Source organism: Corvus moneduloides, chromosome 3 (assembly GCF_009650955.1).
Source record: "Corvus moneduloides isolate bCorMon1 chromosome 3, bCorMon1.pri, whole genome shotgun sequence".
Taxonomy (NCBI): domain Eukaryota; kingdom Metazoa; phylum Chordata; class Aves; order Passeriformes; family Corvidae; genus Corvus; species Corvus moneduloides.
Genome location: NC_045478.1, coordinates 38,397,683 through 38,423,162, shown reverse-complemented (window position 1 = coordinate 38,423,162; position 25,480 = coordinate 38,397,683). Strand labels below are relative to the sequence as shown.

The 25,480-nt window shown below is 41.2% G+C and overlaps 2 protein-coding genes across 3 annotated transcripts in view; one reads left to right on the top strand and one right to left on the bottom strand.

Annotated features, from left to right (window-relative positions):
- Positions 1 to 4,854: 4,854 nt before the first annotated feature.
- On the top strand, positions 4,855 to 17,137 carry GJB7 (gap junction protein beta 7). Of its 2 annotated transcripts, none has more exons than XM_032105004.1 (2): positions 4,855 to 4,990; positions 10,394 to 14,974. In XM_032105004.1, exon 2 carries the CDS (start codon positions 10,421 to 10,423, stop codon positions 11,213 to 11,215), a length of 795 nt encoding a protein of 264 aa, XP_031960895.1. In that variant the 5' UTR covers positions 4,855 to 4,990; positions 10,394 to 10,420; the 3' UTR covers positions 11,216 to 14,974. The 2 variants fall into 2 exon arrangements, with proteins under 2 accessions (XP_031960895.1, XP_031960896.1); XM_032105005.1 differs by lacking the exon at positions 4,855 to 4,990 and adding an exon at positions 16,690 to 17,137 and having other exon boundaries at positions 9,996 to 11,115.
- ZNF292 (zinc finger protein 292) overlaps positions 17,102 to 25,480 on the bottom strand; it is a 53,323-nt gene continuing 44,944 nt past the window's right edge. The window contains 1 exon segment of the mRNA XM_032105003.1: positions 17,102 to 25,089. Coding sequence (XP_031960894.1) covers positions 17,935 to 25,089 — 7,155 coding nt within the window. The 3' untranslated portion in view covers positions 17,102 to 17,934.

The window sequence follows — 25,480 nt, the reverse complement described above, 5'->3', positions numbered from 1 at the left end:
GGCAAAACAGTCTAATGTAAGCAGGGCAATGCAGCTGGGAAGGCAGCTGGAAGTGGAGGTACAGACTGGGACTAACTCCTGCCTCTGACACCAGGACTCCCAATCAGTTTAAGCTGTGAGAATTTAAAATCCTTTCTAATGTAGGCACCCTTTCTAATCTCAGGCAGGGAACACAGCTCCTAAGGAGACTACAGAGGGTAGAAATTTCAGTTTCAACAGAACAAACTCTGTAATAAGGGACTCGGACACATAGTAATCTGGAACTCTTCAGATTTTCTGCACCTTACAGTTGCCTTTTAATATATAAATACCACCACACAGAATAATAGAATCATTAAGGTTAGAAAAGACCTCCAGATCACTGACCCTGAGATGAGCTCAGTTGGTTAGAGCATGGTGCTGATAACATTGAGGTTGCGGCTTCAATCCCTGTATGGGCCATCTGCTTAAGGGCTGGACTTGATGATCCTTGTGGGTCCCTTCTGGTTTCCGTGATCTGTGAATCCAACCTTTGGCTGAACACCACCATGCAATTAAACTATAGCACTAAGTGCCATGTCCAGTCATTTCTTGAAGACTTCCAGGGATGGAAGTGTTGATTGTTGAACCTTGTAAAATTGGCCTCAGCCTGTTGATCCAGCTTGTCCAGATCCCTCTGCAGATCCTTCCTACCCTCAAGCAGATCAACACTCCCACTCAACTTAGTGTCATCTGCAACCTTAGTGAAGGTGCATTCTATCCCCTTGTTCAAATCATTAATAAAGATATTAAACAGGGCTGGTCCCAATACTGATCCCTGGGAGACACCACTAGTGACTGGATGCCAACTGGATGCAGTACCATTCACCACCACTGTCTGGACTTGGCCACTCAGCCAGTTTTAAACCTGTAGAGGAGTGTGCCTGTCCAAGCCAGCTTTTCCTGGAGAATTCCCTCGGAAACGGTGTCAAAGGCTTTGCTGAAGGCAGGTAGACAACCTGCACAGCCTTTCCCTCATCCACTGGGTGGGTCACCTGGTCGTAAAAGGAGATCAGGTTGGTCAGGTAGGACCTGTCTTTCCTAAGCCAAGGCTGACTGGCTCTGATCCCCTGGTTGTCCTGTATGTGCTGCATGATGGCACTCAAGATGTTCTGTTCCATAACTTTCTCCAGCACCGAGATTAGGCAGACTGGCCTGTAGTTTCCTGGATCCCCCTTCCAACCCTTGTTGTAGATGAGTGTCACACTGGTGAACCTCCATCCCACTGGGACCTCCCTGGTTAGCCAGGGCTCCTGATAAATGTTGGAGAGTGGCAAGCTCTTCAGCTCCCTCACTACCCTTGGATGAATTCCATCTGGTCCCACAGACTTATGAGGGCCTAAATGGCTCAGCAGTCCACCAACTACCTCTTGGAGTGCAGGGGATCTACTCTGCTCCCTGTCCCTGTCTACCAGCTCAGCGGGCTGGTTGCCCTGAGGATCATTGGTCTTTCTGTTGAAGACTGAAGCAAAGAAGGCATCAAGTACTACAGCCTTCTCCTCATCCTTGGTTACAATATTCCCCTGCCCAACCAATAAAAGATGGATATTTTCCTTGGTCCTTTTTAAGTTAATGTATTTATAAAAACACTTTTTATTATCTTTCACAGCAGTGGCCAGATCAAGTTCTAGATGAGCTTTTGCCTTTCTTATTTTCTCTCTTCATGACCTAATGACATCCTTGTACAATTCCTGAGTTGCCTGCCCCTTTTCCTTGAGTTTCAGTAAAAGCTCCCTATTCAGTCAGGCTGATTTTCTTCCACACCATCTCATCTTCCAGCACACGGGGGTGGCCTGCTCCTGTACCTTTAAGATTTCTGTCTTAAAGTATGTCCAACATGCATGGATCCCACTGTTTTTAAGGGCTGTTTCCCAAGGGACTCTGTGAACCAGTGTCCTGAACAGATCGAAGTCCACCCTCTGGAAGTTCAGGGTAGAGGCTCTGCTGATCCCCCTTCCTTACTTTACCAAGGATCAGAAATAATCATTTTGTGGTTGCTATGCCCAGGAGGGCCACCGACCACCACACCTCCCACCAGCACTTCTCCATCTGCAAACAGCTGGTCTAGCAGGGCACCACCCCTGGCAGGCTCCCTTACCAGCTGTGTCAGGGAGTTACCTTCCACACACTCCAGAAATTTCCTAGACTGCCTGCTCTCTGCTGTGATGAGCTGCCAGCAGATATCTGGGAAGCTTTGCATTAACTGGAGTCCAGCTCCAAGCTCTGGCACCTTCGGTCACCCTCTGAAGGCATCAGCTTCTCTGGGGACTGTACCAAGGTGCAGATCCAGGCACATGTGTAAGGCTATGTGATAGCTGCCTCTCTGTAAAACTACCAAACATTCACATGTAATTCCTAGATAAAGACCACAGTAAGTTTGAGCTAATTAAATTATACTCTGAATAAATTATGGTGTGAAGAATTCATTTAAGAGTCAAGGAGTTCAGTCTTTCTGCTTATTTTGTAATGTTACTCAGCAGGACAGCCACAGGTAACAATGGCCACCAAAGCACTGATATGAGATGTATAAGGCAGGACATAAACACTTATTCCATTGCTTAGTTATTAAAAGTAAAGTTATAGGCTTCCTGGTAGGGAGTAGTTCAGCTGCCTAGGCCAATATGGGAACTGATTAGCATGTACAGTAAACAAAATACATTTCAATAACAAAAACCCAGGCTTCACTTGCTCGGGAAAACCACTGTATTTTAAAATTCTGAGAGAAAGGCTTTTCTGAGCCTTTGAGTAATGCATTGATAGGAGTCATGTATGCCTAAAAGAATATGCGTGTTTTGTGGACAGCTGACTTGCCCAGGAGAACACAAAATGCAAATCTGATGTAAAATGGCAAGGAGCAAACAGGGTGTGAGTTAAGGCTCACAGCACACGTGTCTTCAGGCTGTGGTACTGTGAAAACACAGGGTGCAGCATCTGAGCTGATGCGTGCTCAAAAGACGCAGATAAATCCTATGACTTCAAATAAATGCCAAAGTCTCCTCATATCCTTCTGATGATACAAGAGGCTTTATGGTTCTGGTTTGAACGGTGTGCTAGCAGAGAGGATCAGGTTTCACTCATTCAGTTTATATTACCTAGGAGATAAGTGGTTCCCATTTTCCAGGCTTAAAGCAGTAACTCGCTTTCTCAGAAATGAACTGTTGATTGTTAATTCCATTAGAAAGCTGGGATCCAGCTGTAATCATTCACTGAGACACAGGTAAGTTAGATTTTCTTGTTATAAAATACAGTTTCACTGAATGAGAAGTTGATTTTCTAATATTAAATAGGCTTGATAGTAGCCTCATGTAAGTGTCCCATTAGCCAACATAAGCCATGGATATAATCCTCTTTTTGTTGCACTATTGCAGCACTTAATAATATTACAGAGTTAAAAGCTGTGATGTGGCAAGTGACAATTGCTTGCCCAAATGGAAATCTTTTGACTTTGTCAATTCTTTCTTATTTTACTAGTAGACTAAAGCATTACAACAGTAACAGTAGCCTGAATGGAGCAACAATACTTATTAATGTTGAAGATCATTTGCTGCAGAGGGAGTTTTTTTGTTTACATCAGGAGAGCATGGGAGAGATGGGTTATCTCTTTGGCATGAAGGTGATGAGAAATGCAGTTGTAGTCATGTAGGTGAGATATGGATATCATGACTTTAAACAAATTAAGTAATTTTGGCTACTTCTGAGCTTATTTTTTTTAATTACACAGTTTACCAAGTAACAAAGAAAACAGTGAACTGTTTCTGCCCTCTCAAAACCCATTCATTGCTGCAGAGAAGAGACCACAGCAATTAGCAGCTGGCAAAGCATCACACTCAGCAGCTGCTGGTTTTTTAAGTGGTGTTTGTGGTTTCCCTGAATACAAAACAAGAAGGGGTTTTGCCATAGTTTAGAAGTTGTATTTTCAGGGAAGTGAATGTTTGGCAACTAAGATCCTGAAGCCCAGAGAGAAGGGAGGTTTGTCCTAAGCCCCTGCAGCAGCACATGTGAAAGTCAGATGTAAAAGCCAAATCAACCAACTCCAGTATTGTGCTAAATGACCAGCTGAGCCCTCTTCCATCTAGTGTTTTCTTTTCCTTCCTGTAGCTGGTTCACAAATAAATACCTAGGCTAATGTTTTTACACACCGCATGTATATTTTAAGCACTATTTATTTCTGCTTTTAATATCACAGTAATTAGAGGTTTGTCTATCAATAGACAAAAGGGCTTATTTCTTGCTCCAGGGAGTTAAAAGTTGATAATAGTTAATAACAGTGAGAGGTTAGAATCAGTAAGCTAAGGTGGGTGAAAGCAAGGGACTGGGCTAAGACAGACCATGGTTCTTTTCTTAGCTCTGCCTTTGATGTGCTGAGTGATGCTGGATAAACCACATCTGCCCCTTGACAGCACATGTTTGTCTAGATTGACAATGTTTGTAGGAGAGGATGCCCCTTCCCGTTACATGTTAATGAAGGGTTCATATCAATGAATTTAATTCTAGAGTGTCTACAGTGTCTACTTTTTGTCTGCCCATAAGAGAAGAACAAGATTTTGCCAGTATGTTTACCTCTGCCTTTTGGGGGCCTCCACTTCTCCTGGAAGCATCTGAAGGATGAAATAGGTGGGAAAATTTTGGCTCACATCAGCCTGAGAACCATGGACTCTGCTGTAGTACCAACAACTAGCAGTGGTCATGGCAGAAGTGAACAACTTGGCCAGGACACAGACCCAAGAGGGCTGTGTTTGCTCATGGGCTGTCAGGCTCTACCTGGCTTGTTTTTGAAGAGCCTTAAAAGACGAGTGTCAATACTATATTAATGTTATAGCTATATGTTACTTATTTTATTAAAAGAGGTCAGTTGTCTGAAGAAGGCAAAGTTAATTTTTATGTCCTCTGTTTTCTCTTGCTGACTCTCTCATAAGGACCTGGAGATCACCTTGACACTCTCACCATTGAACAAGAAGCAAGTCATTGCAAGGTTAGTGACTTGTAGCAATAGTTTTTCAGCTCCCTTTGCAGATGTGCAACAGTTTGAACAGCTGGTGCATGTGCAGCTTGGTAATGTGGCTTTGAATCAAGTGATACTGTTCCTTGGTCTTCCCAGGAGGCTTCCTTATCCCTCCTCTAGCGGAGCACTGGAATAGATGCAGCATGCTGAGGGGACTAGTGGAGCTTCCATCAACTTAAGAACAGACTGAACTGCCAGGAACAGTTTCTGCACAACTAAGCCTTTTTTAGGGCCAAAGAACAAAGCAAATCAGTGTTTCTCAGCCTGTGGACCTCACAGTTCTGGTAGTCAGTAAGGAAACAGTAGGGAGTCCATGAAACAGACTCAGCAACCATAAAGTGGATTCACACCTCCTTATATCAACAAACAGAAAAGATAAGGGGAAAAAGCACTTACTAAATGAACACCTGAAGTTAAGCTTCATTATTTGTTTGGTTGTTTGTGGAAACCATTGTACCCGTACTTGTTTTTTCTTTTCCTCATAACACTGGGAGGATCCTTGGTGTTTGGGAAAAAAAAGTGCTGAGATGATGTTTTGATTAAAGTGTAAAAAAAAAAAAAAGGAGAGAAAGGACTCTAAAGATTGTTACCAGCTCTGCTTTTTTATGATCCTGTATCCTCTGTGATTTCTACTTCTGTTCTCTTCTTTGTCATTTTTGCCACTACTTACGGTTCTCTTTCTTCCTGTCATAAAAAAAAAAAAAAAAAGAGGATAAGTTGTAGGTGCAGCAAATACTCTGCAGCAATGTTTAGATCAGAGAAAGGAGCTCTTCCATCTCTCAAACTCTGAGGATAATTTAGCTTGCTTATACAGAATTGATAGAGCCACTGTTCAGAGGCTTGTGTTCTTTCTCTTATTTCTCGCTATTCCATCTCAATTTCCCAAAATACTGTGCCTTCTTCCTGTAACTTGCCAGCTTTTTGAGCTCCAGGTTGCCTGCCCTCCTTGTGCCTCTAATACTTAGGATGCTTCTCCACTTCCTCTCCAGTTATTCCATTTGTTCTTGCATTTTCTTACTTCCCTGCCACTGCCTTTCCCCCCACCCTTTTCTTCCACACAAAAATACCTTTTCTGCTTTTAATGTAATTAAATTAGCAGAGCTGATTGAAATCTAGGTGAAGTAATTCCCTGAGCACTGTGTTTTTCAATGGATGCATTACTCAATGCACATTAGCCAGCCTCCTGTAGGCCTCAGTGAATGACAGAAATGAATATTTGATGAATGTATTCAACAACAATAGCATTATTCAAACACTTTACTCAATAAAGTACATTCAGCACACTCAGAAGCTAATGGTGCAATCAGGTTACTCTGTTTGCTCAGCAGAACATGTGCTCAACCCCAAGAGGAAAAACCAAGTCACTGATACATGTGAGGGAAACAGGGGGTGGGAAGTCTCTCCTGTCTCTCTTTGTGCCCCTCATGAGCAGGACAAAGTGTATGTGTGTGCTGGTGGGGGGTGTCTAAATCCCACTAGGGAATAAATGATGTATGTGATGAGGAAGAGAGATTACTTGCTCTACTTCCTGACTGGCAGATTTTGTTTTCATGCTTATCACTTGTACTTCAGCTAGAAATGAGAAAAACAAATCAACATATTTCTCATCTTCAGCTTTTGTTCAGACTGGGCTGTGTATGTGTGTATTGAGCAGAGGGCTGAAGTAAGTCTAACCTCAAATCCCTGCTTTTCACTTCTTGCTCGATTCAGTGTTTCCTTGAGCACTTGGTGCAAATAATCCATCTTCTACTGTTAAAGACTCAAATGCCTTCTTTGTAATTTCCAGTAGAGGCCAAGTCTCTTTTGTGGTCTTTATGTCCACAGTGCCAAAGAGATCCCCCTTTAACACTTTTGTAACTTTTTTAAAATTTTGAGTGATTTCATTTTTAGCCTCAACAGTGGACATTACCCTGATGCAAATTGATGTCATCTACATTTCCCACAATCTACTCAATTTCTTTAGCCAGCTTCCCTTCTTGACTCCCTCTGTTACTTTCTGCACAGAATGAACCTCCTCCAGATGCTAAGGCTGAAATCTCTCCTTGGCTACGGGGATTTGGATCACACTTTTCCTCTCTTGTCCTTAGATTAGCCAGAATATAATTTTGCTAAAGCATCATGCCCTGACACCACTCAGCCTCTGCTGCCATGTGTACTGCCATTTCTTGAAGTGTTACAAAACCTCATACCACTGCCATATTTTTCCTACTGCCCAGCTGTCTGCTCACTAGATGATTTCTCTTTTTTTTGTAGCCTGAATCCTCACCTTGCTCTGAATTTCATACAGCCCACTTAATATATGTCTTCTCTAGCCTCAGCTAACTTGACTCATCAGTCTGTGCCTGTGCTGTCACATGAGGTCAATTTTCTCTTGTTTACCTGTTGAGTAACTCCTCATCTTTGAAGTCCATTTTATTTTTTCCATTCCATATGTTCTTTGCAATGCTTCAGTGAATTAATTGTATATTCAAAGGATACAAAAGCATCACATCCACATCTATAGCAACAGTGGTGCATAAAGCAAACATAACCTTTCCAAAGCACATTTGCAGCTCCTTTGAGCAGGGGAGCTGTGCTGGTTACAACCCAAACAATACTACAAAACAGGCTCTGTAGCCCTTTAGGCTTGAAGGTGAAGGTTGTTCTCTACAGCCATTTCTCATTATCAAGTAAAGGCTGCAAGTATAAAAAATATAACCAAAGTTCTGCAGACCTCTGGCTGCAGAAGCACTGCTGGCTGTAAGACCTGCCCTGCAGTCCTTTGATAAATTTCAGTTTCTCTTCAACAGAGCACATAGACCAGGAACCATTTTCAGTTCTGTGGAATCCCTGATGCCTCATTACTAAACATCTAGGCAGCAGAATGTGTTGCTCTCTTTCAAATCAGCTTTGAAGGAATTTCATCCATCCAGTCTTCTGTCTGGTTAGAATTTGCCCCTTGCGCAGGATCTGTTGGAGATTTTAGTCCAATTCTTGATTCCTATTTTCTTTGGTCAGGACTTGTTTTCCTCCTTCATACTGTTCTTCTCAATGTGGGATTGGCAAAGAAAGTGTAAAGTTGTTCTTTTCTAATCCCTCTTGCTGCTCAGTTAAGGAAATAGCAGCTCAGCTTTGGGAAAAAGAGACCTTGAGGTAAATTGCTGAATCTATATTTAGGTATAACCATGGCCTGATTTCCACCAGTGTTGGTTCCCACTGATTTTTGTGCCTTGCTGGTGACCCAGCATATATTTCATTTCTGAAATTCACGTGGAGGCTCAGAACTGGTGTAACTCCAACCATTGATTGATAGGTGACATCAGGCTTTTTACATTAGAAAGGGACGGTGCAGTTATAGTGGCCATCAGCAAAAGCCCCCTTGCAGCTGTATTTGCTTTCCATGGAACGACAAAATTCAAAATTCCCTCCAATAGTCCTTGTGCACATCTTAAAGCCTTAGGAGAGGCCTCTTGAGGTTTTCCTTCAAATCTCCAGAGGACAGCTCATCCAAAAGATGCACACACTCGTGCTAACATTCACTCTTGCTCAGTGAATGCTTTCTTTTCTTGACTGTGATTTATTACATAGTGGTGTCTTCATGCTTGCTGTTCAGCTCCTTTGAGACTGTTGTGACTGTGTGTTACTTATTTAGAAAGCATTAAAGCCCTGAAGCTCATGTCTTCAAAAGTTTGATTTAAACTTCTGCTTGAACTCTGTTTGCAGACATGGAAGACAGGAATAGCTCTTTAATGAAAAAGTAACCACCCTGCCAAACATATTTAAAAGCATAGCAGCATATGTCTGAAAGGATATAAGCTGGTATTTCCCTGTTATCTTTTTTATCTGCAGCATAAAGAAGTAGCTTGGTAACCATTCTTTGCAGTATAAATCAGGAATATATTAATTTCTGCAGCTGTCCCTCAGCTCCTCAAGCTAGTGCTCAACTCTAATAGTAGCAGTGCAGGAATATCCAAATAACCTTGCTTCCCAGCAGAAGTCTGGCCATAGGCTGAGGTCATGAAGGGCTGCAGAACTGAGGGACAGCAAAAGAAGTACTGAGCTTTCCATCTGTGTTGAGCTTGACAGAATCACAGAATCATTTAGGTCGAAAAAGACCTCCAAGATTGAGTCCAGCCTTTGACCAATGTCCACCTTGTCAACTAGACCATGGCACTAAGTGCCCCATCCAGTTGTTTCTTGAACACCTTAAGGGATGGTGACTCCACCATCTCCCTGGGCAGCCTATTCCAATGCCTGAAAACATTTTCCATGAAGCTTTGTGATGCTGTGGCCTGATTACTACTCCAACTTGCCAGTAGATGAACTTGTTCATTACATTAGCAGTACTCACAGCTACAGCAGTGTCAGTGGGATTTGCATGTCCCACTGCAGCCACAGAGGGGTACATTTTCTCTCCTGCTAGGCAGAGCTTGCAGAAGCAGAATATGGGATGAGGACATTAAATGACAGACCACAAAGATCTGGAAACTTCTGATTTTCCTCCTCACCTCGTCTCCCAGCCACTCTGTGTTCTGGGAATACATCCACTTTTTGCTCTTACAGAACAAAGCAGCTTGATACCCTAAAAGACCCACTCAGACCTGGAGATGGGGCCAAGTGCAAAGGTGTACACTCTTGGTGGATACCTCAGGTCTTTTTACCTCAGGTCACTGCCAGTGGCTCCTTAGGTACCGCTTCCAAAAGAAGTGTTCCAGAGTTAGGACAGGGGAAGACTTATGCAGATAAGAAACTGTAACACACACACATACACACACACACACACACATATTTTGGAGTAATGATAAGAAATACAACAAATAAAATCCAATGAAGCAGAAAAAGATTTAAAGTACTGCACAAGTTTACCCAAAAGTTAGACCACAGACAAAAAGAAATTAATTTGCATTTTTGTAGTCAACTTATTATGGGACACTTGGCTCCTATACATAAACTTGAAAGTGAAATCTGGCTTGACTGTGTGTAGTATTTGCATAACTGACAGGGCTAAGCTGAGTGTACTTCAGTGGTAGTGTCAGCCTGAACTTGTGAGAGAAAGCTCTACCTGACAGTCAGGAGACCCTCGGGAAGAACAGGCACATTTCTCACAGAGCACAGCTCAACAGAATGATTAGACTTCAGCCTAATTGACAAAATGTATTTAAACAGCAAATAAATTTTGTTCAATAGCCTCAGAATGTATCAGAATTATTAAATTATCAGAAATAAGAACAGCTTGTTGTTCTTATTTAAATGCTTAATAATATTAAATTGCTTCTAAATGCTTAATAATTTTAAATTGTTTCAGCTACTGGTTATATTTCATGTTGAATGAATGTCTCATTTTTCTTCACCCAAGAGGAAGCATCTCTCTGATCTTGTGTTTCTTTGATACAGCATTTCCTTCTTTCCTTGAAGAGAAAAATGAGCTGGGCATTCCTACGTGATCTGCTGAGCGGAGTGAATAAATACTCAACAGGAATTGGAAGAATTTGGGTAGCTGTTGTGTTCATGTTCCGCTTACTGGTTTATGTTGCTGCCGCAGAAAACATCTGGAAACATGAACATGATGAATTTGAGTGCAATATCAAGCAGCCTGGTTGTGAAAATGTCTGCTTTGACCATTTCTTCCCTGTCTCCCAGATCAGACTTTGGGCTTTGCAATTAATCATGGTCTCCACCCCTTCACTCTTGGTTGTCTTTCATGTTGCTTACAGAGAGAACAGAGAGAAACACCACAACCAGAAACTTTACAGAAATCCAGGAAAGATAGATGGTGGATTGCTGTGCACTTACCTAATCAGCCTCATTTTAAAAACAGGACTTGAAATAGTTTTTCTTGTTCTGTTTTATAAGTTGTACAATGGATTCAAAATACCACGTCTTGTGAAATGTGACATAAAACCATGTCCCAATACTGTAGACTGTTATATTTCCAAGCCCACAGAGAAGATGATTTTCCTCTATTTTCTGGTGGCAACTTCATGCCTGTGCATAGTGTTAAATCTAAGTGAACTGAGTTATCTGATTTTCAAATACTCCATAAAATGCTACCTGAAGAGACAGATGAAGAAACAGCAAGGCTCAAAAAGCGATTGCTGCGAATCAGAACTCATCAGGTACAACAGAGCAGCAGCTGCAGGACTATGCCACAACAGCTCATCATCTTTGCCTCTGAATATGCAAGATGAACATGAAAAACATTCCCCGCTGACTTGAAAGAAGGCTGGAGACCACCCTCCCATTACACAAGCTGTTTTTGACAAATTGCTTTTCCAATCAGTGCTTTGCAGAACTGCAAGGATAGTTACATAGGAAATGCTGTTTCTCTATTAGTTCCCCATTAATTGAGCTGATACAATCGGTTACATTATGTATGTCCTATGCAGAATCATCAAGACCTTTTCATGTTGAAACAAGAGATGTAGAAGTCTTGAGAATTCCATGAAGCTTTAATATAAAGACAGATGTTTATGATAAATCATGCAGAAACAATTGCTCAAACAGTTGTGTACTGAGTATTACACAGAATTGCTTTGGTACAAGCAAAAAGAGGCTTTTTATATGCAGAGATAAGAACCTGGGATTGATTAAGGCGAACAGCAAGGGGGTGTACAGCATTTGTCAGGTGGGTGGATCAGATCTGGTAACTGCTGAAATGGTAATGGGAAAGTGCTGGCATAGAGTGCTGGTGCCTTGAAGTGAGCTGGATAGTCATGAGTCCATTCCACTGGAGTACCATAAAACATCTCATAAAAGGAAAAAAGAGGACACATCTACTTTAGCCCATGTGATAAAGACAGATTTGGTTATTTAGCTGTTTGTGGAGCACCTCCTTCTGGAATTATTTGAGCCCTTACAGTTGTTAGAGTATTAATCATCAAAACGCATCCTTTAAGAAAGGCACTTGCTCAAACTTGTGCAAGCAGCATGTACCAGGGTATAGAGTTAACTCCTTGTCACCTGCACCAAGCAGCTCCCGTGTCATTAGACTTGTCTTCTGCTCTGTGGTAGTGGCACTTAAGTGCGTTTAATTAACAGATCATTCCCACTTCCCTAGGATCTGAGTAGAGGAATGCAGACTGCATAATATGACGGAACAGTAGCCAGTAGTCCCTAGTATTAAATAGCCTAGAATCTGGTCCCTATAGTAAAGGCTGAAAATATGCTACTCCTTCAATAGATTTCTCTGCTGTAGGTGAACACAGGAAATCTAAAAATATGAGGAGCCTCCAGTAGAAACAAAGTAAAAAGGAATCATCTATTCCTTCCTCCTGAATTTCAAATTGTGTCTTAAACACAACACACCTCTGCTCTTTGTTATGTTGTCTGGGCTAACATGAAAGGGACAGAAATTAGCTAAGACATGTATTCTGTTGAACCTAGGCTTCTAAGATAATGGAAGTAGTGCGTTAAAAAACCCCTTAGGGTAGTGTTCTCCTTCTGTTGCTGGAATGAAAGACCTTTGGACATACATCTGGTACTGAGCCTTATCAAAATGCACTATTTAGAGAAATACAACTAAAGTGGAGCTGCCTGAATGCTGAACTAATTTTATTGTTCATGCCAGGATAAGGAGGAAGAAACAGTAGCAAAAGCAGGTTAACTATTTTTTTTCACTCAGGCCCCCTCCGGCCCCTCAGCTTTGATTACAAAGCATTACCTTTATGAGCAGCAGGTACAGAGCGAACTTTAGCAACTAATGAACAAGCTGTGAACTTTGATGGTGGTTTTCAAGGTGGGGTTTGTTGTTTGGGGGGTTTTTTTCCCCCTAAAATAACCCTACTTTTATAAAATATGGAAAGACATTTGCTGCTGCTGAATTTAGCAGCAACAGCAGTCCCTCAGATACCAGCTTGCGGCCAGTTAGTTTTAAATCTTGAGTGATGCCGAGTCAGTGCTTTATATATAGAGACAAGGCGCTTTATACAAGTCAGAACATTTTCTGTTAAACCTCTACATACACAGAATGTGGCTCATGACAGGAATGCAGTTTGAAAGTCTTTTGCAGCTACTGGACAAAACCCACCAAAGGGTGCATGAAGCAAAACCACTGCCCATGAACCCTGTGAAACTGCGACTGCCACAGCTTAAGTAACTGAGAACAAACCCCAAAATTATCTTGGCCCGTCTGGACCTTCATGCATCATTTTATTAAGACGAGGGCGACACAGTCAAAGAAAAAAAATGCTTCTGAAATATCTGGGGTTTAATAACTGAGGACAGATTTTTTTTAAGAGCACATAAATGAAAAAATATTTATTCATTGTTTTTAAAGTAAGGTTTATTTGAGAGAAAATGAAGAGAAGCAAACACAGTTTAGCCAACACAGGTTTCTGATAAAACTAGTGCATTAGCTGCTCTCTAATAAAAAAGTATATTAAGTCAGAGCTTGAACGGTTTTAGAGCACCCCCTAAAGCTCTGTGGCTGGTCAGAGATTACCACTTAGACCAAAAATTTTCCCATCAAACAAGAACTCTAATTCTTTGGAATGTATATTCAGAGTTTTATTTTTAATTCTATCTTCCAACAGCCAAGAAATGATAAATAAATTCCAAAATCAACATTTTGAGTCTTGGAGGATACTTCAGTTTTAACAAAGTGAGTACCTTACACGAGAAATATTCTGAAAAATTATTATGGACCAACTCCACGTAACCCAACTCACTCGCAGCAAATCACCAAGTAGCCTTCACATCATGTCCTGCAAAATTTGAGTGTTTGACAGGGCTACTATGAAAAGGAAATGAGCATCACTTAACCTGAGAGAACAGAAACAAATTCATCTGCTTTCTGATCCCTTGCTCTTGGCAACCATTTCATCTTTTACTGCCTCCTTCCCTTTCCCTGCTTTTATATGCCTTTGTTCTCCAGTTTAAGTTTCACTCATCCATGCACCCCTGATGGCATTTGCCGTTACATTTTTGGTTCAAATGAGTTTACAGGTTTGGTCCCTAAACTTCTGAGTCACTCAGACAACATTTAAAAAAATTGAACTCAAGTGCTATGTTCCACAAGGATTTAAGCAATTGATAGGAAGCTGATCTGAGCCCATACTGTAGTGGAGAAATAGCATGATCACACATGGACATTAGTACAAAAATATTTACCTCATTCCTATTCCAAAACATCCCTGCAAACATCGAAAGATCTGTGTCTTACATAGACTCTCATTTTCTTTAAAACCCAAGTAAGCTTCTTGCCTTGGGACAGAAGAGGTTTGAAAAAAAAGACACAGATAAAATATTTCCCTCTTTGCTGATAGTTTCTTCCCTATACTCCCTTCTCCAGTAGCAGTGGCCCCATTTCCCAGCCCTTTAATTGTATCATCTCCATACCAAGGCTCCAGGCAGGGCTGAGAAAGCCATGAGCAGGAGCTTCTCCAGCTCGGGAGCCTAAACCCCAGCATAGCCTGTCCCTGCCCCTGTCCCTCCCTCCTCTGCACACAGGTGGGAGCCCCAACCACCTAATTCTTTGGCACAGAAACTAATTGCAACAATTAGCCAACTACTTTCCCCTCACAACAACTGCTTCCAGTGTTATTTGTACAAGCATTGCTCACTTTCTATCCAACAGCCATAGACCAAATGTCCCAGTGTAATGCTCTAGAACCCACAGTCCCCCCATCGTGCTGAGGACCACCCTGAAACATGTGGGGACAAACCTACTACCCTTATTTACACTGAATTAGGGCTCAGAAAATAGCAGATTTCTTTATAAACATAGCTGAGCACCAGAGAGGCTGACTGTCAATTTAAAGGCGTCTTTCAATCACAAAACCGCCCATAACTCTGCACCCAGATAAACTCTTCAATTTGGTTGCTTCCCCATCAGCAAGAACTGCTGCTTTAGTCAGCACATTCCTGATGGCAACAAGGGGCTTAAAAGAAAGCGCCTTTGCTTGAAAGCTCCACAGTTAATGGGTGACAATTCTAGAAGGCAGAGACCCAGAGGAAGGAGAAAGAAAAGGCAGAAAACAGAGAAGGACTGGGCAGTGGGGCCGACAGCCCCTTGGGGCACCCCCCAGGCTCAAGTGCTGCTGGTGCAGCTGGGCCCGGCCACGTCGGAGCCCCATCCCCGCAGCCCCCAGGGCAGGGGGGTGGCTTCAGGCCCCAGAGAAGCTGCCTATCCAGGCATGCTACGCCTGCTAGGGTGGGAGGCCTTCTGTATTACCCAAGGTAAAACACCTAAATGCAAATACCAGACTCGTTTCCTCGGGAGTTTTTGTAGGTGGCTTCACAAAGCAGACTGCCCTCTGCAGTCTGTGACATTTTAAATCAGACCCTGTCTTTGGTTCCCCATTTTAAGTTCAAAATACTTTTGTTTGTTTTTAAAAAGGAAATAAACCCCATACAAGCTTACCTGTTGGACAGGCTGTCCGTAACCACCTAAAAGGAAGTGTACCGTAAAGTACTAACTATATGGGTACAGCACGTGCTTTAATTGGATTGATTGGAATGAGACAGCATTAAATATTTTATTCTCAGAAATTCAGATCCAAATCAGAAATTACTTCCTGGGTATTTAGGACATTGGATTTTTTAATCCTTTTCTCTTTTTAAAAATAGCATTCTAGTATAGCACTGCGTAGCTTAAATAGTTGTATGCTATTCTCAGTCCAAGAACTGCAAATGATACAGTATCAATCATTGGGAATGTTGAAACTATTCAACTTACACAACACAAATACTCTTCTAAAGACTAACAGTTGCGAGGTCTGTTGACAGGGTCTGCAGTGGTTAGGTACAGCTGAAAACAAGAGAATTCAGGCGAGCTCTGTGGATCCTCTCCAGAGGATCTCTGCCCTCTTCTCCCCTGCAGAAGTTCCCTCTACAAGCACCATGGCTGGTATCCAACAGCAGCTCCATCGAGGGGGACCAGCGGCCTCTGGCAGGTACAACATGGCACTGTGTACTTGTAATGATTAAAATGATCACTCCTAGAGTCAAAATGCAAGGGTTTGTTTTGGTTTTATCATTCTCAGACTGCACCTTTCATTTACTAACGTGGCATAATTATGAGTTTAGTCACTTGGGAGAGATGGAAAGCGAGAGGAGCCGACGGGCTCTGTTCAAATGGAAGCACAGGCTTTCTGCGAAGGTAAGCAATTTAGCACCATGTAGCAAACCAAGGGCTGTGCCCGAGGTGAAATGCTGTTGCCTTTCCGCTGTTTCACACATAATCCTCACTCTTGCAACAAGTCACTTCATTTGGTTGTAGGAAGGTGCCCTCTGCACTGATATTCAGGAAAACTGTCAGAGATTCCAGGTGAATAGCTTACGAGCAATCAAGTGTAGCATTTAATGCAAAGCTTTACACAGCAAGACAAGTTTATAGAAAAAAAAAAAAAATCAAGCCAATCTCACCCAAGATAAAGACTGTTTTATATTACTGAAGGTAGGTCACATCCAGTAATGAGAATAATCCAAGAAAAGTTTTTGGTACCACACAATCCAGCTGGCTGAGTCAAACATAACCACGCATGAAAACCAACACTGAAGATTCCTGGGTACTGACAGCTCCCACCAATGCATTCACACTTTTGGTTACTCAACAAACGGGATACCTGTCATTTCAGTTAGCAGCATACAGAGGAATTGCTCCGATCCCGGGCACTACAAGCAGCACCGCTTCTGAGGCTCGTTCCAGTGTGGAAAAGAGAGGTTGTGAGAGTGGTGCCACGTACAGTCAGCAAGAGGCAGAGGAGCGCAAAGGGAGCCTATGCCACCAACAGAGCACAACCACCGAGTTTAGCTGTAAGATCACAATCTCACTTCCCTTTCAGAAAGTGCCTTGTTTATTTAGTTTTTAATGGTATGGCATAAGGACTCGTGTATTTTATAGATAGATACCAAACTGGTATTATCAAAATAAACCATCTGTTTTATAAACCCACTATTTACAAAAACGGTTTCTGAAGTTTTTTTGTTTTGTTTTGTTTTTTTAACAAAAATTAAACTATACACCAATCTAAGTTACAGAAACAAAAATAACCTTTATAAGATCACATGTATAAAACAAGAAATGAAATGTGTTTTTATTTAAGGCAATACTGGGCTACTTCACAAATCACCACCTCAAATATATACACTGCTCCACACTACTAATTTTCTATCACATTCACAACGGATTCTTTAATACCAAATATTGTTTTAAATCTTCGATGTAGCAAACTATTTTTATTCACATTTCCATTTTTATTATGGAATCATAAATGCTTTGTATCCAATTAAAAGCAATGAAAAATGTAGCTATAAGAAAACTATTATATTTATGTGTTAACTACATATGAATATCATCCATAGATACTGGATGTTAAAATTTACAAAAATGAGAGTGTGTCAGTATGTTTAACCTATGAAATGTGATCTTATCCAGCTTTTCTTCTGTAAATAAATGTCTTATGCAAAATAAACTGGATATGGCAGACTTAGCTAGCTTTAGTTCAAAAGTTCTTAATTTAAAATGATTAAAGGACAGTTTTAAAAACTTGCTCACTTAGTTACAAATTAAAATTCCGAATATAAATGTGTCATTTAATAGTTTAGACTTACAGACTGCTGGTGGCAGCAAATGATTTACAATAATAAATATATACAAAAAAAATGTATCTACAAATAAAGAAAACTGTTATACATGAGAAGTAACCTGGTGAAAGATACCAATCACAGACAACTCACAAAGATTTAGTTTATGGAAAGGACAATCTGATAGAAAGTTGAGGTCTTGATCAAGTATTTACAAAACTGAAGCAATTACTCTGTTCTTCAAGTCCCATAGGGATAAAAAACAAATAAAACATTTACATGACTCATGTCATGTTTTTTGCTAGATTAAATCACTTCAAAATAAAAGAGCTCCACAGTTACTAGCATGCTTGATGGCTTCCTATTCAAAATAAATTCTATTACAGGTCACGGTTAAACACATTAGGTTTTCAGTATTTTGATTCCCCTTCCTCAGTACCCAAAACAATTACTTTTGCAGCTATAACCTCTGGATTATCCTCCCAACGTCCTTCAAGCTTTCTCAAACTGACAACAGGTTTCATTTCCTGAAGCTGCTTCAGCATACACTCAGTGCAGTCTTTAAGAGTCTTGTCTAACACGATCTTTACATTATCACCACATGGAAGCCGTGATGGGTTGGCAAACGGTACAAGGGTTTCAGTTTCAGAACATGACCAAGTGACGTTATCACTTGCTACAGGGGCCTTCTCACTGGCTTTCCGTGAGTTCGAATGGGATCCTTTTTTGGTTCCGCTGCTATGGTAGTCTCTTTCAGAGTTTTTCTTTTGCTTCACAGCAGATTCTTCAAGAAACTTGAGGAACGACACTTCAAAACCCATTGGCTTGAACGAGCTCCAGTCAAAAGTGGCAGGTTGCTCTTCGGCCGTTTGAATGGCGACAGCAGTCTCTTCCTCCTTGTGCAGGCTACTCACGTCACTGGGCAGTGCTTCCTCTGTTTTCTCGGCTCTCTTTCTCTTACTCTGAGATACATTTTTCTCTTTATTTGCTCTTTTCAGGTTGTTTGATTTTTGCTTCTCTGAGGGGCAGGAGCTAGTCTCCTGCAAATCACTATTTACACTGGAAGAGATTTTTGCTTGATTTTCAGCAGTTGAACAATCCTCATTAATTAGTTTAGTAATGAATAGTTCTGTCAGTTCATCCACTTCATCCTTCTCACCTTTTTCAGTTTCCTTTTGTGGTAAGGTAGTTGTGCTTGAATCATTATTGCTCGCTATCAAACTCGGTTCAGGCTCTTTCACATCAGTCTTTTTATCAGTTTCCTCTTGCTCAGAAGAGGCTTCCTTTACTTGGGAGACAGAGTGTTTTTTAGATACAATAAGAAGATTCCTGTGCTGGGAAGTAAATGCTTTGGACAGCTTGTGACATTTATAATGCCTTATTATGTTGCTTTCACTTGTGACTACGGAAGAACATCCCTTTATCATACATGGATACTGAGTTATGAACCTGCTCGTACATTCTGATAAGGCATCGTTTCTGGTCTTTATTAAATATACATACTTGCCGCGTTTTAGTGAATAAGCCTTATTTTCCTGAACCTGTATTCCTTTTGAGTTTTTGTTTTCCAAGTTCAAGTTTTTCTTTCGTTTTGTTTTCACTGACAGCCTGTTGCCTTCTTTTCCTGATCTGTTTTTGAGTCCTCTCTGTTTAGACTTCAATGGTTTCTCCTGATTTGCTTTGCTTGAAATGTTTTCCTGGCCTGGTGTCAGTCTCCTGGGTCTTATTAGATGATCTTTATGCCTGTCATTATGTTTGTTAAAAATATGCCTCAAGAGGTTAGACCTGGTAGCATAAATACGGTCACAGCCTTCACAATCACACTTGAACATGCCATCATCTTCTACTTTGTTTGGCTTTATCTTAACACTGTGATCTGTCTCAAGATGCACAACATAGTTTAGATATGCTGTAAACGAACACTTACACTGAGACTGGTCACAAAAAAACCTTCCCACCTCTGGGGCTGATTTCATGTTTCCAATTTGCTCTGGGGTCATGTCATGAAGCTTCATATAATGCTGTATCAAGCTGGTAACTTCCTGGAAGATACGAGAGCAGTCACTCACCTCACACCTGAACTCTCTGACAGCAGGTTTGGTTTCTACCTCCTCACGTTCCTCTTTGCCTTGCTCATTTTCCTCCTCCACTTCAGCAGAGAAGGCAGGGAGGTCTGATTTGTGCACAGCTTGGTAATGAAGAATTAGGTTTTGTTGTATTGTGAAAGCTGCAAAGCAGCCCTGATGGACACACCGGTAAGGTCTGTATGGGCTGTATCTAGTGGGAAACTCCAAAGATTTTGTTACGGGCTTCCTACCATTCCTCTCCTCTTTTTCCTTCCTGTGCTTCCTAGCCTTGCGTACTTTGGCTTGCTCCTGCATACTATCAAAAGATGCTGCATTATGCTGCTCCAGTGGAACAGAAACCACCTGGGGAGGTTTTTCCAGTATTTCAGGAATATTATTTTCTGGTAGAAGTTTTTCCAATACCTTTACAGGCTCTGCAACTTCCTTTATCTGAGTTTCTTTGACCAATGGAGCTACAGTTTTGTTTTCTATTACTAGTGTCTGCACAGTTTTTATTTCAACAGGCTGTGGGACTGTGTTTACAGTTTCATTTTGAGATCTTCTGCCATAAGGCCTCTTAATTTTTAATTTTACCATCTCCTCTGTTGTAAAATGATGTACAAGCTGACAGTGTGCTCGGAGATTAGAGTTTCTTGTGAATGTTTTTGGACAGGTAGCTACAACACATTTGAATGGGGCATACTTTAGTTGATGTTTCTTTATTTCTAGTATCATTTCTGCAGTGTACTGATGGATCTTGCCATAGTGTTTAAATAATGCATCTTTTGTCATAGCACTGTAATTGCAGCCGGGATTCTGACATACAAAAGGCTTATTAACTCTATCACTAAATTGAATGTTACTTGCCTCTGGAGATATCTGGATGAGGGGTTTGTTTTCAACTGATAAAACAGGAACAGCTGGCGCTGGCTTATCTGCTGGAGGACACTGAGAAACAGTCTCAGAGATGGGAACAAGAGAATCATCTTCTAGCTTCAGTTTTTGCAAGCCTTCCAAAATTTCTGATATTTGAGTATCATCCTTTTGAGACGTCTCAGACTGAGCAGAGCTACCCTTTGCAGCAGTAACATTCCCTGCGTGCACAGCAAACTGTGTAGTAGTGGGTAGTTTTACACTGTGTGCAGAACTTTCTGAAGAAGCCTGTGCGTTAGTTACTTGCAGGTTCAGTCCTGAAGCAGCAACAGTATCCTGAATTTCAGTTTTCACCTCAAGCATCTGTGAATTCATAGCAGTTTTAATTATTTCCAGGGTTTTTTCAAAGTTCTGCATAACACTGTCTTGTGAAATCTGTTCTTCTGAATTTGCCTGCACACAAGAATTTACAGTCATCATTTGGGAATCCCCATTTTCAGTTTTTACTGTTAAAGGGGGCAGAACTGTATGAGCCTCAAGATTTGTTTTAAAATTCTCTTTGATACTGGCCATGAATAACTGATTGTCAACATTACTGAGTTTCTGCGCAAGGTTTTCCACCACCGTTTGAGAGCCACAATTTGCCAGCAAGTTGGACTGAAAACTTTCTCCCTGTATTTGCATGTTTCCTTCAGTGCTTTTGGTTACAAGTCCCATCACTGCTGCATTATTTACTGCTACTTTCTGTGATGTATTGGGCACAACCAGGGGTGTAGGTGTTTTTCTCTTCCTCTTTGAAGAGCTGGTTCCCTTCTTATTCAAGTTGCTTGATCCCGAATTCTTGGGACTACTTATAACTGAAGCTCGTGAACTGTTCCCTGCAAAGTTTTGTGCTGCTGCAACAGTGTTAGAATATGAGCTAGGACACAAGCCATTTTCAATGGTCTTTAGCATTAAGTCCTCTGTTGCAAAAACAGGCAAACTCTTGCATTCGTTTAGTGGAGGAATTTTGGCATTGAGGGTCCTGTTTTGGTCTGTCAGCAGGGCACTGGGGTTACAGACTGTCTGCAGCAGAGGGGGCACAGCCGAGTTGGGGAGAACAGCTGTGTTTATCTGAGTTGTACCAGAGACACAACTTGTTGTAACCACACGTGGAAGTACTTCTGTGTTATCAAAGGTACTCGGGATGCCTGCAGTTTCCAAGGCTTGTTTTATAATTTGATTACCTTCCTCATTCCCACTGGTATTAAAGTTAGTCACATTTGCCCGTGGAAACATAGTCTGCAGTGTGGAACGATTTTCAGCTGCAAGTATCTGGAGGAACGATGGATCTTTAAAACACGTCTCTGGATTGAAGGCAGACTCCTGGGGTTGCTGCAAGTTCAATGAATTTGAAGAAAGAATCATACTGGCAAGCAAAGATTGTCCATTAGCCTGCAGAGCTTCTGGAGAAATTTCTGATCCTTCAAGAGGCTTACAATAAGACCTCTTTGATAAGTGACCACCAAGTGATCTAGGATTAGTAAAAACTCTGAAACACCTACTACAGATAAATTTGCCATCTCTAATTATTGCTGGCCACTTTGCCCGCTTGTTATGTTTTGGCTTCCTTTCTTTCCCATTTGAGCCCCTGCCACGATCTTTTTTCACCTTTTCTGAAGCTGGATGTTGAGAACTAGTTTCACTGAAGTTACTTTCATTACTCAATCGTGAGGGAAACATTTGATCGACACTTTCCTCTTTTGGGAAAGCAGAACTAGTGTTTCCTTCTAGTTGCAAAGAAAAGCTATTTGTGTTATTTTCCAGTTGTGAGAAGACTGAATTTGGAGGATTCTCTGCTGATGAAGGAAAGAGAGACATCGGACCATTTTCTGCAGGCAAAGGAAGAAAAGGATCTGAACCACCATCAATATTCAGAGGCATAACTGTTTTTGCCAGATCATCCAACTGGGAAGGTAAGGTTGCAGCAGACAAATTTTCCATTTGTGAACATAAAACACTCTCAGGCTCACTTTTAATACGAGTAGACAAATTTGGATTTATGACACTTTCCACTATAGGCAACATAGGATTCGCCAAATTTTCTACGTGGGTTGGGAAAAGAGTACTTGAGACATGTTGCACTTGACTGGAACAGGTGGGATTCAAATTTGATTTGTTCTGTGCAGTAAAAGCAGCACCACTGGGATTGCCCACTTGTGATGGCATAAGATATACAATCTTCCCATCATTCGGCACATTTTGCAGATTGCTGGATTTTCGTGGTTTCTTATTTTTACGCTGCATTTTAAAAGCAGCATATTCATCAGGGTGTGCTGCCTTCATGTGTTTGCCAATGCTCTGTGATGAATTGTATGTTCGAGTACACCCCTCAACCTGACAATTAAATTTCTGAATTGGGGCTGCTGGTGACACAGCTGGAACTAAAGAGCTATTTATGTTAGGCTGTGATGGAATAAACGTAATACTTTCTAAAGTTTTTAAAGGCAGGTTATATAGATTAGCTGCAGCTTTAATACTGTCTTCAATTTCAAGTTTGGAAATGGGTACACCGTTTCGATACCCTGTCTGATTCTGCATGCTGAATGGATTTACAATGCTCACTTGTCTTTCTAAGTTTTTTGATTCAAGGGCTTCTGGTTTTAATGTGTCTGAGGTCACAGAAACAGTTTGAATATTCTGAGTCTGACTGAGACAGTCTTCTTCCTTTCTCTCTTGGAAAACTGGAGGACAAGAGTCAACTGATGGGCACAACTGCTGGACCCCAGGTTTAGTAGTATCTACTTTACTGGCAGTAGCAGCCAATTTACCTCTTTTTACAAAGTTATCTCGGATCTTCTGGTTAACAACAGACAGCTTAATGCTGCCTGCTGGAACTGTCTCTTCTGTCTTCACTGAACCCATAGGAGACTGCTCTGAACCAGCATTAGACAGGGAATTGCTTTGCTGCAGTACACTCACTGATGCATTTACACTTTCATTCCCAACTGGTTCTGCTTTGATTTGGGTCCAGACATTTTCTGCTTCAATGAAACTACTTCGGTTTTCAGCTGGAGATGTCAATTCCTCTTTAACTGCAACTCCATCAGTACTTTCATTAGTTTTAGAAGGCAGACTAAGATCAGGCTGATTAGTTTGGTTTTCAGGCTGCTCGTTGTGGTCCTCAACATGCTTTTCCAGTTCATTCTGTGAGCGGTACACCTTCCCACAGCCCGTGACTCTGCAGGTATAGGTATTATAGTGTTGTGCTTCGTGATCATAGAGTAAATAGGCTTCAGAAAACACTCTGCCACATTTGGGAAACATACACTTAGCTCTGAAGACTTGATGCTCTCTCCTATGGGTCAGCAGTTCAGCATAACTGTTAAAGCCAGCCTTACATTTCATCTGTATGCAGATATAAGGCTTGCTGCCACAGTGCATTTGTAAATGATCATTCAGGTGAGTAACACTTACAAAATGTCGTCTACAGTACTGGCAAATCACTTTTTTGCTCTGCATTTCAAGAAAACGTTTAGCTTCTTCATTATCTTTATGGCCCTTTGCATGTGCTATTAGATTTTTAAAATATTTAAAGCCTTTTTGACAAAGTGTTACAGGGCAGGTGAATTCATTAACAGGGGGTGGCTTTTGAACTGGCACTATCTCAGGTATGTAAGGTTTATCTTTGTCATCGTTTTCATCATCTGAGCCATCGTTATCATTAAACACAATGAAGTCTGTTGAATAGAGACTGTTCTTCTTGATGGGTCGCTGCTCCTGTTTGGATACAGAATTAGTTTTCTGATTCTCATTGGCAGTTGCTATTTTAGGAGGTCTTCCCAGTCTCCTCAGTGGTTTCATAGCAGCCAATCTCTCTTTGCTAGATTTTTTCACATGCAAAGTTACATGGGGAACAAAGTTTTCTTTAGAATTAAAATTTTGGGCACAAATAGGGCAACTGTAAATTCCATCTTTATAATGTTTTTGTGCATGTCTAACTATTCTATGACCTAGGAATTCTTTGTCGCATAACACACAATACTGCATGTAAGCTTGCCAGTTCCTAAATCTAGCTGATATGAACCCCCTCTCTCTGAGTTTTTTGATTTCTCTCTTTTTCTGCTTTTCATCTCTGATACCCCTAAGAAGGCTCGTAGCCTCATCGATGCCAGCGAGCCCATTCAGAGAAGTGTCTTTACTATCTTCTTGGCCATCCTCAACCTTCTCATAAACTTCACTATCGTTTAGTTCATCTATGGATGACACGATGGATGCCTCCTCTCCCATAAGTGCCAGACACTGACGCTTTAGAGTTTTCCAGTCCCAGAACTCTGGATCAAAAGGCCACTGAGTTTTCAGTACAAGTAAGAGCTCACAGCGCAAAGAATTTGGTATTGGAAGATTTTCTTCATCATACTTCTGGTCAGGCTGATTATATAGCATTTCAACAGCATAATACGCATCCACAGTGGGTTCCAGAAGAAATTCGCTCAGCTGACAAGCACGTTTGACCTCCAAATCATCTGGGAGCAAGCAGGAGATAGTCTTGCAAATAGATATCTTGACATCCGCATTTTCACTGGATTCCAAGCGCAGTGCTTTCACACACAGTTCAATGCAGGTTGCAAGTCCAGCACCATCAATCTGTAAAGCAAGACTAATTTTAGTAAGTCAGCTTATCTAACTCTTTCTATACTTTTAAGTAAAATATGTCATTATTCAATCCTCACTGTCAGAAAAAATACACCTGGGGTTCACAGTAATACCTTTTACCTTAAGAAACATAATGGATTTTCTTCAGATGCTATTGCTTAAGTTGCATAATTTGTCTTCATGCTACTAAAAAAATGTGGAAGTTTACATACAACTAAAAAGACAAATTAATTGTCTGTTCTGTCTAGTTTGAGGACTGTGGGACTGTATGTTAGAGATGTTTGGTTTATATTAGAGCAATATTGAGCCTTTTCCTTGGAATAAAGCCTGTCAGTTGTGCCACAGGTATTTGAGATGAGCTCCTATGAAACATCAGCTTAAC

Excerpts from the sequence above, each read along its gene's own strand:
- GJB7 (XM_032105005.1), top strand. The coding sequence starts at position 10,421 with ATGAGCTGGGCATTCCTACGTGATCTGCTGAGCGGAGTGAATAAATAC. Across the intron at positions 11,116-16,689 it reads TGCGAATCAGAACTCATCAG|CAAGAGGCAGAGGAGCGCAA; the intron begins GTACAACAGAGC and ends ACGTACAGTCAG.